The 17105-nt window shown below is 38.5% G+C and overlaps 2 protein-coding genes and 1 non-coding gene across 11 annotated transcripts in view; all 3 read right to left on the reverse strand.

The window, feature by feature from the left end:
- Positions 1–1483, reverse strand: part of LOC103697993 (gamma-soluble NSF attachment protein-like) — a 51395-nt gene extending 49912 nt beyond the window's left edge. For 4 of the 9 annotated variants that reach the window (XM_089926500.1, XM_089926502.1, XM_089926496.1 and 1 more), the window contains exons 1-2: positions 1325–1480; positions 276–311 (exon numbers count right to left, since the gene is read on the reverse strand). In XM_089926500.1, coding sequence (XP_089782626.1) covers positions 276–311; positions 1325–1371 — 83 coding nt within the window. In that variant the 5' untranslated portion in view covers positions 1372–1480. Of the gene's footprint in view, positions 1–275; positions 312–1324 lie in introns of all 9 variants that reach the window. The other 5 variants (XM_089926501.1, XM_089926497.1, XM_089926495.1 and 2 more) reach the window with 3 other exon arrangements.
- A 989-nt stretch (positions 1484–2472) lies between these two features.
- On the reverse strand, positions 2473–2633 carry LOC113462016 (U1 spliceosomal RNA). Its single transcript, XR_003384263.4, has one exon. It is a non-coding gene; the product is annotated as a U1 spliceosomal RNA (small nuclear RNA).
- Positions 2634–9968: 7335 nt separating this feature from the next.
- Positions 9969–14445, reverse strand: FLS2 (Leucine-rich receptor-like protein kinase family protein). The gene is made up of 2 exons (XM_008779939.5): positions 10823–14445; positions 9969–10576 (listed from the first exon to the last, which is right to left on the reverse strand). Exons 1-2 carry the CDS (start codon positions 13965–13967, stop codon positions 10242–10244), a joined length of 3480 nt encoding a protein of 1159 aa, XP_008778161.3. The 5' UTR covers positions 13968–14445; the 3' UTR covers positions 9969–10241.
- Between the last annotated feature and the right edge of the window lie 2660 nt (positions 14446–17105).

Below are 17105 nucleotides of genomic sequence, written 5' to 3' on the forward strand. Positions count from 1 at the left end.
AATTTCTATTGCATCCATGAGATGATTACAATGCCAACCATCCAAGCCATAGTCCATACTATTTAACAGACTCAAAGAAAACCCAACCTGGCACTAAAATAGTAGTAAGATATCATAAAATTTCAAATATTACACACAACTCTGTATTAATTGGACGATAGATGTGCTATCAAAGCACAGTAACTGCTAATTTATATCACATCCATGACATGATTACAATGCCGACCATCCAGTCATCCATCAATGGCTGCTTTTAGAAGAATATATTTGTGTACCTTGATTGCAAGGAATAAATTGGATCTGACCTCCATCTGTATCAAACCAACGGTCAACTTATCAAAGAGATTCAAAGAAAACTAAGTATTTCTTTTTTTAATTTAAATATTTAGTATGGTTATTATGACTTTTCTTTGAACAAATATCCTATAATCATCCAAAGATCAGTTATAACAATAAACCAATGTAAAACTTAAACAAAAGATCTTTTTGTTGCATCACTCGATTCCCATGATTCTTTTATCTCTTGGTAATTATTGTCCATACATCCAAACAGGCCTTTAACAGATTCAAAGAAAACCCAATCTGGCACTGCAATAGTAGCTAAAAATCACAAAATTTGAAAACGTAAACACGCCCATGCATTAATTGGACGACTGATATGCTAACATAGCAAAGCAGACTGCCAATTTCTGTTGCATGCATGCCATGATTACAAATGCCAACCATCCGAGCAATCCATTAATGGCTCACCTACAGAAGGAAGTATTTGAGCACCTCTATTGCAAAGAACAAATTGGGTCTGACCTCAATCTTTATCGATCCAGGGGGTCAATCGATCAAAGAGAGCTCGAAACGCAAGCTCCCAGGGACCGAATTCACCGTTTCCCCATTCGATACATATCTCATTAAAATCTCAAAAGGTTCCAAGAAACGATCTATATAAGGCATAGGAACAACTAGGGTTTTGTTCAGATTATAAGTCCACCTCCACGCTTTAAGTTCGAACCCACGGGTAAGTTTTGGATTTAGTATTGCAGCAATCAACTCAGCCAAGAAAAACTTTTGGGTATCAGACATTCTTCAATCTCATCCAATCAACGGAAATTGCTCGAATCGTATAGAAATATATGAAATTCTTCGATAATAACATATTGAAAAAAGAACGACATAAGATCTACAACTTGATCGACAACATATTCAAACGAATCTTTTTAAGCGAAAAAAATCCAAAATAAACTGGAATATAAATCGTGAAGAGAATCCAAAAGAAGAATGGAGGAGTTTGAAAGAGATGATAGAGAAGAAAACAGTTGAAAAAAATTACAGTTTATCGCCTTTGATCATAAGCTTATCGGGGTCCGAATTCGCCATGGCCAGGCCGGGAGCCCCTCTTCCGCACTACTTCCCTGGAGTTCGATTAATATGGGAGTTGGGTCAAGCTGGGCCCATTGAGTTCATAACTTGATGACCCAACTTAGAGATTAGCGTGTATTTGAAGCCTAAGCTCATGATGATTAGGCCCTAAATAGAGATTGGCAATGGATTCAAGTAGGCTATTACCCATACCTGCTCCTTGCTATCTCAGGACACGACGGACCGGGCAGAGTTAGACTAAACGGGTTGGACACATTGGATCGAGTAAAGCTATTATTTTTTTATTTTTTTTGCACATAAATCAATTTTTTAAACCTTGAAAAGAGGATTTGTGAAGAGTTATATATATCTAATTGGGTTTGGAGCTGGATTTATCATTATCGTACTTGCCCCAAATATATTGCAAGTTGTGTAAACCCCACCCTGTTAGGGCCAATTTGAGTATTCCTACAAGATTTGGCTAAAAATCCTATAACATTCGTAAATTGTGTCGTCCATTTAAGCATGGCTCTAGATCAAAAATATTTCTACAGAGATATGGACAGGCTCCAGGACCTGAAATGGATTTGGACAGGCTCTTAAGAAATACAAGATAAATTGGCTGCCAGGTCTGATTCCTACAGAATTTTTAGCTCAATCCTAAGAATATCCAAGAGGCCCTTGGGGACAGATGAATCAGACACTTGCTTAGATAGTTTATTAGTATTTTCAGCTTCTAATTATGTAGAATTTTGATAGTGTATTAGTTTTTTTTTTATATCAAAAATAGAAGGAAAAAAGATTTGGTGCTTGATTCCTAATTCTATATATATTAACTTATAAAAACTATATTTATACTTGCATTTTTGGTTTGAGAATTTTAGCCTTTTTTCATCAACTAAATTTCTCCCTCTTAATCTTCTTTTGCTATGTTTTTTATGCATTGTTTTTTATCACCATCATGACTTTCATTTCCATGTTTGCAATTCTGAGAATCTTCAGAAACTCCTCCAATCTATGTTATGGTACGTGATATTCTTTAAAACCGCAATCCAAACATGGAAGTTTGATTCCAGAAAAAAAAAGCAGGCAAACAAACCGTCTTAAGGCTTAAAATTGAGAGGGGCCGCGCGAACGCGTACCCCCGCTGCCACAAATTATGACGCCCACTCTCCCACTTGGGGAGATGGTAGACCAGCGCTTCCACCAAGTGCAATGTGGGCCGCGGGCCTAGGACATGGGCCTCATTGATCGCCCATTGACCCCGTCCAGGTAAGTATGCCTCAACGTTCCACCGCCACCTCCTCTTGTACCAGCGGTCGCCCGTTGCTGGTTTCTCCACTCCCGATGTGGGACTAAGGTGGTTTTTGGCGCTGGAACAACGCAGGCGTCAAAAGTATTAGTAGAATTAATTTCCTACTTTTAGCAAAAAAAAAAAAAATTAATTTCCTACATATCTACCTCGGAGGGACCACCCTTGATTCAAGACATCTTGGCGATGGGTAGGAACGGAAAGGCCTTTTAGGCCAAGTATGCATTCAAAGAGGCCAACAGAGCCACGAATTTGGTGGCTTACATGGCCTACCATTCTGATGGTACCATATGGAGTTATGGACCTGGAAGGAGAAGCTGCCTAGAGCACTCCGTGACACTTTGTTTGCTGATTTTATTGGATGTGTCCGTACCTGTGTAGTATGACTCGTCTGCTTTAGCAAAAAAAAAATAATAATAAGTTGATTAAGAAAATGGTATCGTTTGCCTTAGAAGCTAAACCAGGAATTTAATTTATTGGGTTTAAAGTAGACACTAGTGAATTATACCAACATATTTTTTCGCCTCCAAAGTTGTCCAAACTCCAAACCATCACTTCAAAGCATGTGTTGTGGGTTTTTTTTTTCCTTCTTCCACATAAAATGCAAGAGGAAGAAATCTCTGTATGTGCTAGGTTTTGCTTGCTTGCATGCAGCGGGATTACATGATCTTACCTCCCTCTTTTTTTTTTACAAATCCGCAACATATATATATAAGCATGCTGTACTTAAGACTAAAGGAGAACATGGTTCATGACACTTGTAGATGAGCACTTGTACATTGAATTAGTACCAAGAAAGCATAACAAATGGTGGCAAAACATCAAACACAAGTAACAACAGAATTCATGTAAAAACTTTTTGCTCTCGAACATATAACAATGTCTCCCATCATTAGGGTTACAAGCACTAGTGTGATGCATAAAAGGAAGGTGATGACATGAGGATAAGTAATGGCATGATCGACATGTATGACAATTTAAACACAAGTTGAAAGTTTTCTTTGAAATTACCCAATCAGAGCCCAGCCTTATTGGTTCAAGCTGATGTGATGGAATGTAACTATGCTTGAAAAAAATATTTTTGGGATCTTACCTCTTATTCCAATAAAAAGAAAAAAAAACATTATAGGCCTGCTTTCGTCACATGATTACATGCGAGATTAGTGGAACTTTCAATTGAAGTTGATTGTTCAAGAATTTCAATTAGAAGATAAGCACAATATGTATCTGTTTATTTTGGTTGTATTTTTCTTAGATGAATTTTTGGTTGTAGAATAAAGGTATGTTGAGAAAATGGTCAATGAGGATATGTTAGGGATAAAAACAGAAGAATGTTTTCTTCTCAAAGCCATAAATAAAGGTAGGGTCGGCAAATGAGCAACTTGCTTGCAAGCTGGTTTAAGTTTGTCTTGCTTGATTAAAAAATTAGCTAAGTTAGACTAGCTTACTCGAGCTTGGCTTGAATTAGCTCAAAATATTACAAATTATTTTTTATAGATTAACTAAGATGTATAAATATTATTTATTTGAGCTATCAAACTAAACTAGATGCATATAGTGGTTGCCCAAATCTCAGATGTGTAGAATTTTGTTATTGCATTTTTTCTATTTATTGTATATTTAAGATTAAATGTTAATATGATTTAAAGCTAATTCTTTTGAGTTAGATATCATCTACATGCACCAAAATTTATTATTAAATATGTTTTTTTATTTTCTTGAGGTGTTTGGTTGTTGTTTGATAGCTAATTTTTCAATCAACTGAAATTGCAGAGATGAAAGTGGTGGAAATTTGAGCAATGTAAATCTTGATAACAAGCATCAAGGTTACTGTACCCTCTAGATGACTCTTTGGAGGAAGAGTTGTGCTTCGACTTCTATGATATGGTCAAAACAGATGCAGTTGATACCAATAAGTTGAGTTTGCTTGCAAAAGACACCAATAAGATGATCAAGTGTTTCGGATAGAAAGTTCAGAACACATGAAATCTGGACCCATCAGTGAAAGCAATATGGTGACAGAGTCTAATTCTGAGCTGACTAATCTTCACTAGCAAGCAGATGTGACACCTCCTCCTAAAGCACATTCTATTAGTTATACCAAGAAGACTTCATGTTTGGAAAATGGAGTCACAGACTTTTCACACTTCTTGAGGCCAGTGAAGTCTGATTTGGGTTCACTGAAAGACCAAATGAGGGAGAAAGGATCCGGAAATGGCATTGAATTAGAGATAGGTGAATCTTCCTCGGTGTTACACATAAAATAATAATAGTTCTTTGATTATGTTGATATTGCAACACATCAGAAGGCTGTCTTTTGAATCAGTTCAGGCGAACAAGCCAGTTCAGCAGCCCACATCTGTCCACAGGAGCGGAGCTGCTGAAGTCCCTAATCTTGCAGAGAGAGAAGGATTTGGTCTTTTGTTTTTTGATGGAAAAGGAAGGTAAATACACCATGACCCCCCAGCTTTTATCAGAGAACCAAAAATTATTTACAGCAGATATGTACAAAGAGGGCCATGAAGGCTGCTCTAAAAGGATCAGGGAACTTCAATCAAGAAAGGATTCAAGAGGCTGAATCAGAAATGTAGCTGGATTAAGATGAAACAAAGATGTGAACTTCAAAGGTGCATTTGGTGAGTTGCAAGGCTTAATAGTTCTTCCCGTAGTATGCCATACCAGCCCGAACCAGGTAGAACTGGTACCTGGTACGGGTGGCGTACCGACACTCAGTATGCCAAAAGAAATCCGTAACATACCATGCCAACACTGTGCTAGTGTGGCACCGGTACGGGATCCGGTACTGAGACGGCAAATTTTGGTTCTTCCCTACTCGATCAAAACTGCCACGGATTGAATTATAAGAAGCAAAACCAGTAGAAGATCCATGCATTTCTGTTGTCATTCTCAGAATTAAAGCAGCAACAATCCAGAAGAAAACCATATAGATCTGAATAGGCAAAATTTATGCTAAGATTAGAAAAAGAAAAACAGCTACGTATGCCGATTGAACTGTCTCTCATTCTGAAAAAAATTAGGGAACATGGGCACCATCAAACATCTGAGAGCTTTGTTCTGACATCCTTGAATTTAATCCACGCTTTTCCAAATTCTGCCAGAAGAGTATAAGTACACAAATTTGACCATTCATTGACTAAAGTGATACCTTCTGAAGCAACTGAGGCAATAGAAGCATGCTTATGAAAAAGATCCTAGAGTTTCTTTCTCTCCAACAAACCCAAGTGATGGTAGAGAGCAACATCAAGATGATGAGTTGTGCAGATTTTAAAAAATTCTTCATTCTCCAATTTAAGCAGAGATACTCAAAACTCAAATGGGGATGAAGAACTCCAAGGAAGGAACACACCGCCTTCCAAATAGTACAGAAGAAGTCACCAGTAGAGAAAAGGTGATCAACAGACTCATTGCAGAGCACACAACCCCCAAGAGTATTTGAACAAGTAGGATCTGATCAATTGCCTATTTTCTGAATGCTAAATTTTCCCTCATTCTTCTTACTATTGTTCCACTTTTATAGAGAAGATGGGATAGAATAATGAGAGAATGAGGACATTGCAAGAGCTAATACCTTATTGTGACAAAGTAGACCATTTAACTCTTATTCATTTTGCATGCTTCTGCATGTCCTATCGCACTGTGATTACAGCTTATATTCAACCTTTTTGCTTTCTTCACTTTGATATTTATTATAACATAATTGTTCAAACAAAGAAAGCATCTAGGTCTATAGTACCAGAACCGGCGCCCATGCTAGTAGACTGGCAGTATGGTGCAGTTGGGTACTGTGCCTAACTGTTTCAACATGAACTGACGGAAAAAAAACCGACAAAGGAGGGAGAGAGAAAGGGGAGAGAGAGAAAAAGAGAGAGATCGGGAGGGAGACTTTTCTTTCGAAATATGTTTAGAAAGTTCACTTAATTTTATATTTTGGAAACTTTCCTTTCGAAGTAGGCTCGGGGTTGCAATATCGATGGCTTGCATCATAAGTGCTAAAAAATATCCTTTCAGTTTTCAAATCAATGTTGTGTTATTTCCATATTAAATTGCTAAAGCCATTTAGCCATGCTTAACAATAGGAAGAAGAAACCTTTCTAGACTTGACACCCACAAAACTAAAGAAAAGTAATACATAACAACATAATATAACTGATCTGCAGATTTTTCGAATTTCTAGAAAAAATATTACATTATTTTGGAACACAATTTTTCAAGCAATTTTCAGATTTGTGTCCAATTTCCACCAACAAATACAAGGAGAGGAGCCAAGCCTAAATAATAACATCATCGAAGTCTTTTAAATAGTTCTATCGACGTAAGTCAAACCCCAAAGTGTCCATCAAACCATCATGATCTATGGAAACAACAAACAAATTCTGCAGCAGCAAAAGATTCTCCCTCCAACTAAAATTTCCCATTTGACCTTAAGCACCTTAGAAAATGTTCAATCTTGCCGGCATCCCCTTTCAACTTCTTTTGACTATAAGCAAATAAAAAATGTACCTTAAAATGCAACGAGTTCAACAAATTAAAGCATTCATTTTTCATTTCCTTTCAGTAAAGTCAACGAATACAAGTATTAGACATATCTGAATTACCTTCATAAAACGGCAGCATAGCCCGCATTCATGTTTACCATTCATGAATCCAATAAACCAAATCTGCATAATCATATTAAGAAATTCAACAACTTCGTTTCTAAAATCACAAAAAATAAATCCAGTTTCACTAATGGCCTCAAATCTTCTTTCAGTAATTTATCAAACAAATATCCTGATCAAATAAATCAAAAATGCAGTAAAATAAAGCTTATACATCGCAACACAATCAAGTCTTTGGGCATTTACCAAGTTGCATGCACTTACATGCAATGGAGACTACTTAGAAAACTGCAAATTTCTCATAAAAATTATACCTTGTGGTTTAGATAGTTTTGATGTCTTTCCCGATGTGAACTTGTTAGGAAAATATAATTAAGAAATAATGATGCTGCAAACTTTTTTTTTTCTCTTTATGTAATTCAATAGAATATTACTCACCAAGCAACAATAATCTCTACTATCTACTCAAGCAATTAACAAGCAAAATAATCAAGCAATTCCTAAACAAGAGGCAACACAATTTTTTAATGTAGAAAATCTTTCAATGTGAAGAAAAAAATTATAGGACCTAATCCAGCCAAAAACTTTCACTATTTAGAATAATAGAATTACATGAGATCCTCTCTAGTTCAACTAGAGGCTGCACAAACATTAACAAAATTTAATCTTAGCTTCCACAACAAAAACATGCATCACCAATAAGACGAATTTTAACAATAAATAGAAAAATAGAGAATGAATTTTACTAAGTATTGGTGCTTGAAATAATCAATGGAAAAGGTTTTACATCCAAACCGTTCAATCTGTAGCTCTCGATACCGAAAACAACATACTAAAATTTCAGTCAAATCTGAATAAAATCAACTATCTGATTATCTGACAAAATAGCATCTTTTTTTTTCTGTTTTCTACCATTCATATTACTCTGTTTTCCACTGTTACTATATTAATAGGCCCAGCTATTTTGAAAAACAAAAACTTTCTTTTTTTTAAAAAAAAATAAATGATGCGGGTCCCGAACGAGGAGGACCACACCAACAAAACGAAGACCGGAAATAAGCACGGATATAAGGGTAGAAGAAGCGCTTTCCCCGATAGCCACAGAAAGAGCCGGGGGACCATGAGATTAGGAGGGAAGACTGAAGAAAACAGCCAAAAAAAGGTGACATCTTCGGCCGCCAACTCTTACGTGAAGATAAGATTCAGTACTGCGGCGGTCTATAAGCTGGTGGACTTTGACTCTTTGTAGTCTGTGGTAGATTGGTGGTTACCACTCGGTTTGGACCAAAGTCTGACGGGACCCAGATAAGATGATGAAATTGATGATGGTCCGGGCCCACACGGCTTGATGACTACTTTTAACAAGTTAAAGGAGTCAAAGTATCCTTGTCCCACAAGTCAACCATTTCCACTGGTGTTCTTTTAATGGTTTCAGTTATTGACAGTATCTTGTTTTTTAGAGAATATCAATAAATTTTAAAATCTATTTCATCATCCATAGGTCTTCTAGCCCCATTCTTCGGAAGAAAGTAGTTCACCTAACTACAGAACTACTGATAAAATAATATATTTTTTGGGTTAAGATTGATCATCAAAGTTCAGTCCTTACAACATAGATATCTATTGTATTAAAAGCTAAAAAAAAATTAGATTTCTCAAGTATATGCATCTTTTCCAATGCCAACCAAGCTTAGCTCAATTTTTCGCATCCTTCTGCACTTAGAAGAGCTTCAGGTTTGAACCTCAATGGGGGAATCTATATTATATTTTTGTTTAAAAAAAATATCTGTCTTACAACACATACTTCCTAACATGATTTACATTAATGATAGTACTATGCTAAGTTTATCTTAAAATTATAATAAACTATGCTTGCGCTTGTAATATCCACCATATGTATTGCAAGTGCGAAACACCAGTTATCATGGAACATAAATTGTCTCCACCAAGTTCATTGAGATCTCTTTTTCTCCAAAAAAAAGGAAAAAAAAAAGGATTTTACTGAGATCACAATTTGACAAAAAGAACTTGGCAATCGCCGCATACCACTCATGAGAAGCATTGCATTACATCATATGCCTATTAGAAATGCTCCTGAATTTTTTGTGTTAATAATTCTAAATGCTGAAAGTAATACAATCATATAAATGATTTTCTTTTTTAATCCTTTTCCTTGTTTTCTATATAATTATTCTTTTTTATTTCTTTGTATTATTTCCATGTTAACTTGCTTAAGCCATTTCACCATTCTTAACAGCAGGAAGAACAGTTTCTAGACTTGACACCCACAAATCTAAACAAACATTATACATACCAGATCTCCAGGTTTACCCTATTATTTTTCTCATGAACCTTTAAAATTTAGAACTCATATGGACAGAGCATACATTTTAACATTTCTTTCATGTCAAGAGTCTTCCAGGGTTTTCCAGCACTAGTAATAAAACAATGTATTGAATGATTATGTGAGATGGCTAGTAAACAGTATGTAATTAACAAGAGACTTTCCTGAATAACAAAATCTTTCTATGTCTTTGATTATATCCCTTCTTTTCTGGCAACAAGTATGCAGTTAACTCCAGCAAGTATGAGACTGCAGCATCTGCAAGCTTAATAATTTTTCAGGACCCCAAATAATACATAAGAAGCTCAAACCTGACCTCACCTTAGCAAAAGAAAAAAAAGAGCATAAGCTATCATAGTGCACATTGAAAAAAAAAACAATACAGATAAACAAAACAAGGATATAGCTATTCATTTCCTTTAGAAAAGCTTGGACTTTGCCCCATTTATCCAAAAAGAAAAAAGCTAATATACCACGCCACATAATAAAAGAAATATATATACATGATAAGGAAAAAGATTTCCGGCTTAGAACTGTGCTGATATGATTTGCTTGAAGAAGACTGATTGGTGGCCACCATGATCATTGAACATATGGAGATGCAAGACTCTAGCTAATTTTTCGACAACTTCAACAGTGAAGACAGCACCTCATTCATGTCTGGCCGGTCTTCCGCTGCAAAGCGGGTGCATGATAAGGCCAGTTCGAGGACACCGGCGACCTTTTCTTCCTCAATTTCTGTCACAAGCTCCATGTCATGGTCTACTATCTCTAGAACACTGTCAAGTCCACTTGAAAGTGCATTTTCCACAAACTGCTGCAGTGTTAGGGAGACATCCTTCTCTTCGATCATCCCGGTTGGCCTTCTCTTGGTGAAAAACTCCATCATAACTATTCCAAAGCTAAACACGTCCACCTTCGTCGTCATTCTCTTCATGTATGCAAACTCTTCAAAAAAATATGAACACATGGTTCAGTAGAAGAAGCAAATAATGATGTATGCTCTTAATTTTGATTGTAAATGTCCAGTGATGTTGGCAACATGAGAACATAATTTTATTGATATTTTTCTAAGTAAGAATATACAACTGCTAGTTGTGATCTAAAAAATTGCTGTACTCAAAATATGTACTAAAGCAGTCAAAAGTTAACTTTGTAATTAAGAAGAGTAAAAATGGGTCAGAGATGCATCACCTGGTGCCATGTATCCAATGGTGCCTTGGAACACTGAAGATGTGGATTGCTTGCTTTCATCCAGCAAATGAACACCCAACATGCGGGCTGTACCAAAATCACTCACATGAGCCTCCCAATCTTGATCCAAAAGAATATTCGATGGTTTGAGATCGCAGTGAACAATGGGGAAGTCATAGCCTGAGTGCAAGTAAAGAAGACCATTAGCAACAGAAATACAAACTCGCAGCCTCTCATACAGCGTCCACCTTGATCGATCATGCGCTGAATTGTGTATGATGCTTTCCAAGTTCCCATTCTCCATGAACTCCAGGACTAGTGCTTTTACCTTCCCTGTTTCCCAAGCATAACCCACAACTTTAACCAAATTCTTGTGCCTCAGATGGCTCAAGGTCACTAGCTCCCTGAAGAAACATTTTTCAGACTCAGCAGGAAACTGCTCCAAATTCAGTTTTTTCACTGCTACAACCTGCCCATCAGTTTCCAGCCTGCCTTTATAGACAGTGCTCAAATTGCTACCGCCAATCACATTGTCTTCTCTGAAGAAATCAGTAACGATCTCTAATTCACTTTTGGTGAATCTTTTCAGGCTCGGGATGACCAATGGTTCACACGTATATCCGATGTCTTCTGGGTTTTGCTTTCTATTGCGTCGTTGGCGTCTGATCAGAAACGCAAACACCAACAGCAATAACAGAAAAAGAGATGACAGTATGACAGTAAGTACAAGTGCCTTACGAGAAAATCCATGGTTTTTCTTACTGCATGGAGAAAAGAATTTTGAGCCACAAAGAGCAGGGTTTCCTTCCAAACTAGATAGCTTCAGATTCCTAAATACACCATTTTCTGGAACAGGACCTTCGAACTGATCGAAGGAAAGATTAAGTTGTCTCAAATTTGTAAGGTGAGCTAAGCTCTCTGGAATCCTTCCACTGAACTCGTTGTGAGAAACATCGAGAGAAACAAGGTGCTTCAGATGTCCTATGTTGCTAGGGAGATCTCCTTCCAACTCATTGTTTGAGAGATTTAAGCTTGTAAGCAAGTCAAATTCAGGGAAAATGGTGGCAGGCAGTTGACCTGACAGCATATTAACAGATAGATCGAGCAAGTATAGGTTCTTGCATCCTTTGAGCGCCAACGGAATGCTACCAGATAAGTGGTTGTTTGATATGTCGATAGCTTGGACCATGTTCAGACCCCCAAGCTCATCTGGTATAGAACCCACCAACATATTGTTCGACAGATTGAGATAAATCTGCATGCCTGTCATGCTTGCTATCGCATCCCCTGGAATAGATCCACTTAGGTGATTGTGGGAGAGATCCAATGTCAGCAGCCGCTTAAGACTCTTCATGGCTCTTGGAATGGAACCATTGAGCTTGTTGCCATGTAGATCTAAGTATGAGAGCAATTGAAGATTTGAGATAGCATCTGAAATTGGACCGACAAATCTATTGAGCTGCAACTCTAGATATGTGAGTTGTTTCAGATTGAAAACCTGCTGAGGAATTACACCTTCAAAAGAATTCTCTCCAAGAGAAAGTCCTTGCAAAAGTGATAGCTTTGATAGCTCCAAAGGGATTGGACCAACAAAATTATTCCTGCTAAGCTCTAACATATATAACATGCTAAGATTGCCAATCTCTGATGGAATTGTTCCAGACAGAGAGTTGCCCTGCAACTGTAACCTCGTCAAGCTGGTGAGTCGGCCGATGCCCGAACTCAGCGATCCTGTGAAATTGTTGTGTGCCAAACTGAGAGTAGTGAGACTACTGCAGTTGAAAAGGTCTTCAGGAATAGTTCCAGAGAGTAAGTTGTCTCCAACTGAAAAGAACGTGAGGTTCTGCAACTTTCCCAAGCCCAGAGGTATCCCCCCTGTGAGTCTGTTGGCAGAAATACTAACATTTACCAGATGGGAACAGTTAATGATGCTTGAGGGAATCGGACCACTCAAATAATTGCCAAGAATGATCAACTTCTCCAACTTATAAAGCGATCCAAAGTTCGAAGGAATTGGCCCAGAAAGTGAATTCAAACTCAAAGCCAGATAAGAGAGGTTTGTCAAGTTCATCAGTGATGAAGGAATTTTCCCTGTCAACCTATTCGCATGAAGAGTCAGTGACTGAAGTGAGCTCAAAGCCCCAAGTTCAGAAGGGATCGAACCATTTAAATCATTCTCAGAAAGACCCAAAGAAATTAACGACTTGCAACGAGATAGCGAGGGAGGAATGGTCGAAGATAGCTTATTATCATATAGTCGTAATGCCTGTAACTTAACAAGCTCTCCAAGCTCAGGAGGAATGCTACCAGTAAATCTATTGCTGTAGATATTTAACAGGGTGAGGTTTGTGCAACGGCCTAATTCTGGTGGGATGTGCCCAAGAAACTGATTGTGGAAAAGCTGAAGAATCATCAAGTGAGAAAAGTTTCCAATCTCAGGAGGTATAGTGCCTGACAACTGATTGACACTCAAGTCCAGAGTTTTCATACCTGTCAACTGACCAAATGAAGGAGGCAAAGGACCAACCAAATTATTGATGTAAGCTTGGAATACCTCGAGATGAACTAGATCGCCGATGCACGAAGGAATTGCACCGGTCAAATTATTCGTATCGAGGGCCAAAGCAGACAGTTCTGTGCAGTTGCAGATGCTTTCAGGGATGCTTCCATTGAAGAAGTTGGAGCCCAAGTCCAGCAGCTGAAGATTTTTCAAGCTGCCAAGTTCTGGAGGAATCGAACCAGAGAGATGGTTGTCGTAGAGTGTCAGCCCACCGAGCTGCGACAGCAATCCTAGCTGAGGAGGTACTGGACCATAGAAAGAATTTGAGGAGAAGTCCAGGAGCTGAAGGGTGGAGATGTTTCCAAGGTATGGTGATATGGTGCCTTTAAGTTGCTTCTCAGTGAGAGTGATGGAGATGACGGCATCCGTCGAGGGGTCACAGGCGATCCCAGACCAATTGCAGCGATTTGTGGCGGCACTCCAATCCGCCAGTACCCCGAGTGGGTCATCGGAGATGGAAGCCTTGAAGGCCATCAAGGCCTCAGCTTCGGGATCAGAAGTTGATGCCATGGAACCAACCGGTGTGAAAGAAAGGATACAGAGCAGAACTAGCAAGAGAGCGATTACATTCTGACCGACCGTCATTTTTCCGAAACACAGATGAAGATCGCTTGACGTGATTTGTGTATGGGGAGGATGAAACCTTAAAAAGCTTTCAGCTTTGATTTTTTTTTTTTTTTTTTTTGAAACAAAGATAAAGAGGTCGATATGGCTGGTGTGAAGGGAAGATGAAACCTTATAAAGCTTTCAGCTTTGAAGCATTTTTCTGAAACTAAGATATAGAGGTCAATGAGATCAGTGTGAGGGAAGGGTGAAACCTTAAAAAGCTTTCAGCTTGGAATCCGATGAGACTGGTGTGAGGGGAGGCTGAAGCCTTATAAAGCTTCCAGCTTTGAAGCATTTGACGCCATTCAGTCAAAACAATCTTTTCAAATGCTTCAATACAGTGGCATTAAAGCGTTGACTGCAACAAATATCAACAAATCAAAGAAGAAAAGGATAGCTCATGGCAGCCGAGATTCCCTCGCCCACCGGAAAACCAAGAAGGTACTCTGCCGACATCAAATTAAAAATAAAACCAGTCCCACATTAAAAAAAAAAATGCAGCAGCTTTTACAGCGAAAGACCTCCAAAGGTCCAAACTTTCCAAACTAAATAGCATGTTTCTGCGGGTGCCATTGAAAATTTTTTATAAGCAATAGGATTTGAATTACTTGTTCTATTCACGACACTAGTATATTTTATATATAAATTGAGCCTCTAGATATAGTATAATATAATAATAAAATTTTATTATTATAGAAAAAATACTTGGGATCAAATATAATATGGTACAATGGCAAATTTTTATGATTTGATATAAATATTAAATTTAAATATAACAATCAGATTCCATAATTTTGGAGATTGATCTAAGATTGTACATACAATATGTGGCAACTATAATATCTAATATTGTACATACTATAATAGGTAAGATTGTACATGATTCAAAATCATTCTAGTTTACATTAAAGAACAAAATTTTTGCCAATCTTATCGAAAAGGAAGATCAAATCGGCTTAGAAAAGCGATAGACACTGATCTACTAGTTTTTTTTTTTTTTTTTTGCTACAATGGATGACTCACACACTTCTAGTGTGAATACATTCAAAAAATTTAAAAGATAACAAGTCACAGAGTGCTATAGGCAACTCCCCCTCACTAACCCATAAGGGCCCCCAAAGTGGTCAGCCACATATGAGGCCACCCAATTCGCAGCTCCATTAGCCTCTCTATATATATGCTTGGTATGGAAAGTGATGTCTTCACCAATCATGGCCCAAATATCCAGGAGCAAGGGGTGGCACCCAACCACGCCGCTAGTGCTCCTTAGATTCAGCCAATCACCGCCATCGAGTCACCATCGAGCAGGACTGCGCTGGCCCATAGAACATGCCAGGCTTGACACAGACCGACCTAAACTGCCCTCAACTCCACCTCTGGAGCAGAAATATCAAAGATTTGGCACCACTAGCAACAACCACCCTAAAGTCCGAGCCTATGATGACGAAGCCTGCACCACCCCTCCTTCCACCATCTAGCACGCATCCGTCAAAATTGACCTTGAGGAAGCTCGAAAGTGAGGGCTCCCAGGTGAAGAATACTGTCGTGGCGCTACAAGAGCAGATGTAGAGCTCCAGATGCCCCGAGTTATCAAATATCTGTCTAATGGACCTACATGGGTGATCTCTATGGCATGTGCCCGAGCCCACTCCATGACGAACATACACCTGCTCTGTCCAAAAATCTAAACATTCCTGGCTAGCCAGATATTGTAAGTCGTATAAGTTGCCACAATGGTCACATGTCGGGTCTGAGAGGTAGTGGCACATAGTATGAGCGCTTGAGTGAAGGAGCCCGAATGGCACCGAACATCCGACGAGATATCGACGAGCCTCCAAATCCTCATAGCTCACTCACACTGAAACAGAGCGTGATCCACAGTCTCATCCACCTGGCAACCAGGGCACTGAGGTTGCATGCCCAGTCTTCGTCCGCTCAGAGCATCGATCTCGTCGGCAACCAGCCCCAAGCCATCTTCCAAAAAAACAACCTGTGGGTCATCTAATCCACAAAAGTACGACTTCTGGTTTGTTTTTAGAGAACAAAATCTCGTTCACACACGATGGAGACAAAGGCGGCTAGGGTCTATCACCAACTAGTGGGCATGGGAGGGACCGCCCACCGCATCCCGCCGGGAATTGCTCCAAGAAACGGCCGAATGGTGACAGCTTGGTCTTCCAGATCCCCACGCCCCCATATGGGAATGGGAATGCAGTGGATGAGGAGGGATTATGGAAGGAAGTAATGGGCTCAACCAAAAGGACCAAAAGGACAAGAACAGCCGAGAGATGGATAAATGGTGGAGTTATCACTTCTTGGAACGTAATCACCATTCCACAGCTCATCGTTTGGTGGAGCAGGCAGGTATGTCGGCACTTTGGAGCATTTTTACTTATTTAGATCTCATACTATTGACTCCTACTGGAGGTTGCACTGAAAAATGTATCCAAAACAATGTCATAATTCTTAACCTTTGAATTGCCTTATCATGTAGTTGCGTCTGGAAAGACCAATAAATGAGCTTTCAAGAATTCATTATTGCAAGGATGTCATAGCAAGTGGGAATTAGTGTTGATTGAGGAGAATGGCTGGATCAGTAGGTTTGCCAAATGGCAAGGTTTGGCTTGACTCAATAATGGAGTCATTCACCAAGGAGGTAACCGATCTAGATTGAGTAGAATTTAGATTTGGGTTGTAGCTTGGTCAACTTATATAGAAAGTTTTGCTGAGCAAGCATGTTTTTGAATTTTGAAAACTGATCTAATTGGCTTGATTGTTATTATGTTGACCCAACTTGATTCTAACCCAGCTTCGATGCATCATGAAATACCAAATGGCATTTACAATTATTTGACTGTATCAAATGACTTAATTACGACAACCTCTATATTTTTATAAATGTGAAGATATGTTTTTTTTTTTGTGTGTAGAAGTTTGATATGTATATTTTATAGCTTAAAAACTCATCAAGTCGACTCGTAACTCCACCGAGTTAACTCAACTCGACAAGTCTTTGAGATATTTTTTAAGGCTAGGCTAGTTTGCTCTCGAGCAATGCCACGATTCCAAATTTTATTGTGATTGTCATAAAAGTAAAACACCATGTCCTCAACTATT

Source organism: Phoenix dactylifera, chromosome 12, assembly GCF_051530095.1.
Source record: "Phoenix dactylifera cultivar Ajwa chromosome 12, Ajwa_hap1_PhDact_Kaust_v1.1, whole genome shotgun sequence".
In the NCBI taxonomy this organism is placed as follows: Eukaryota; Viridiplantae; Streptophyta; class Magnoliopsida; order Arecales; family Arecaceae; genus Phoenix; species Phoenix dactylifera.

Coding starts and splice junctions, on each gene's coding strand:
- FLS2 (XM_008779939.5), bottom strand. CDS start 13,967: ATGACGGTCGGTCAGAATGTAATCGCTCTCTTGCTAGTTCTGCTCTGT. Junction 10,577..10,822: donor CATTGGATACATGGCACCAG/GTGATGCATCTC, acceptor ATTTTTTTGAAG/AGTTTGCATACATGAAGAGA.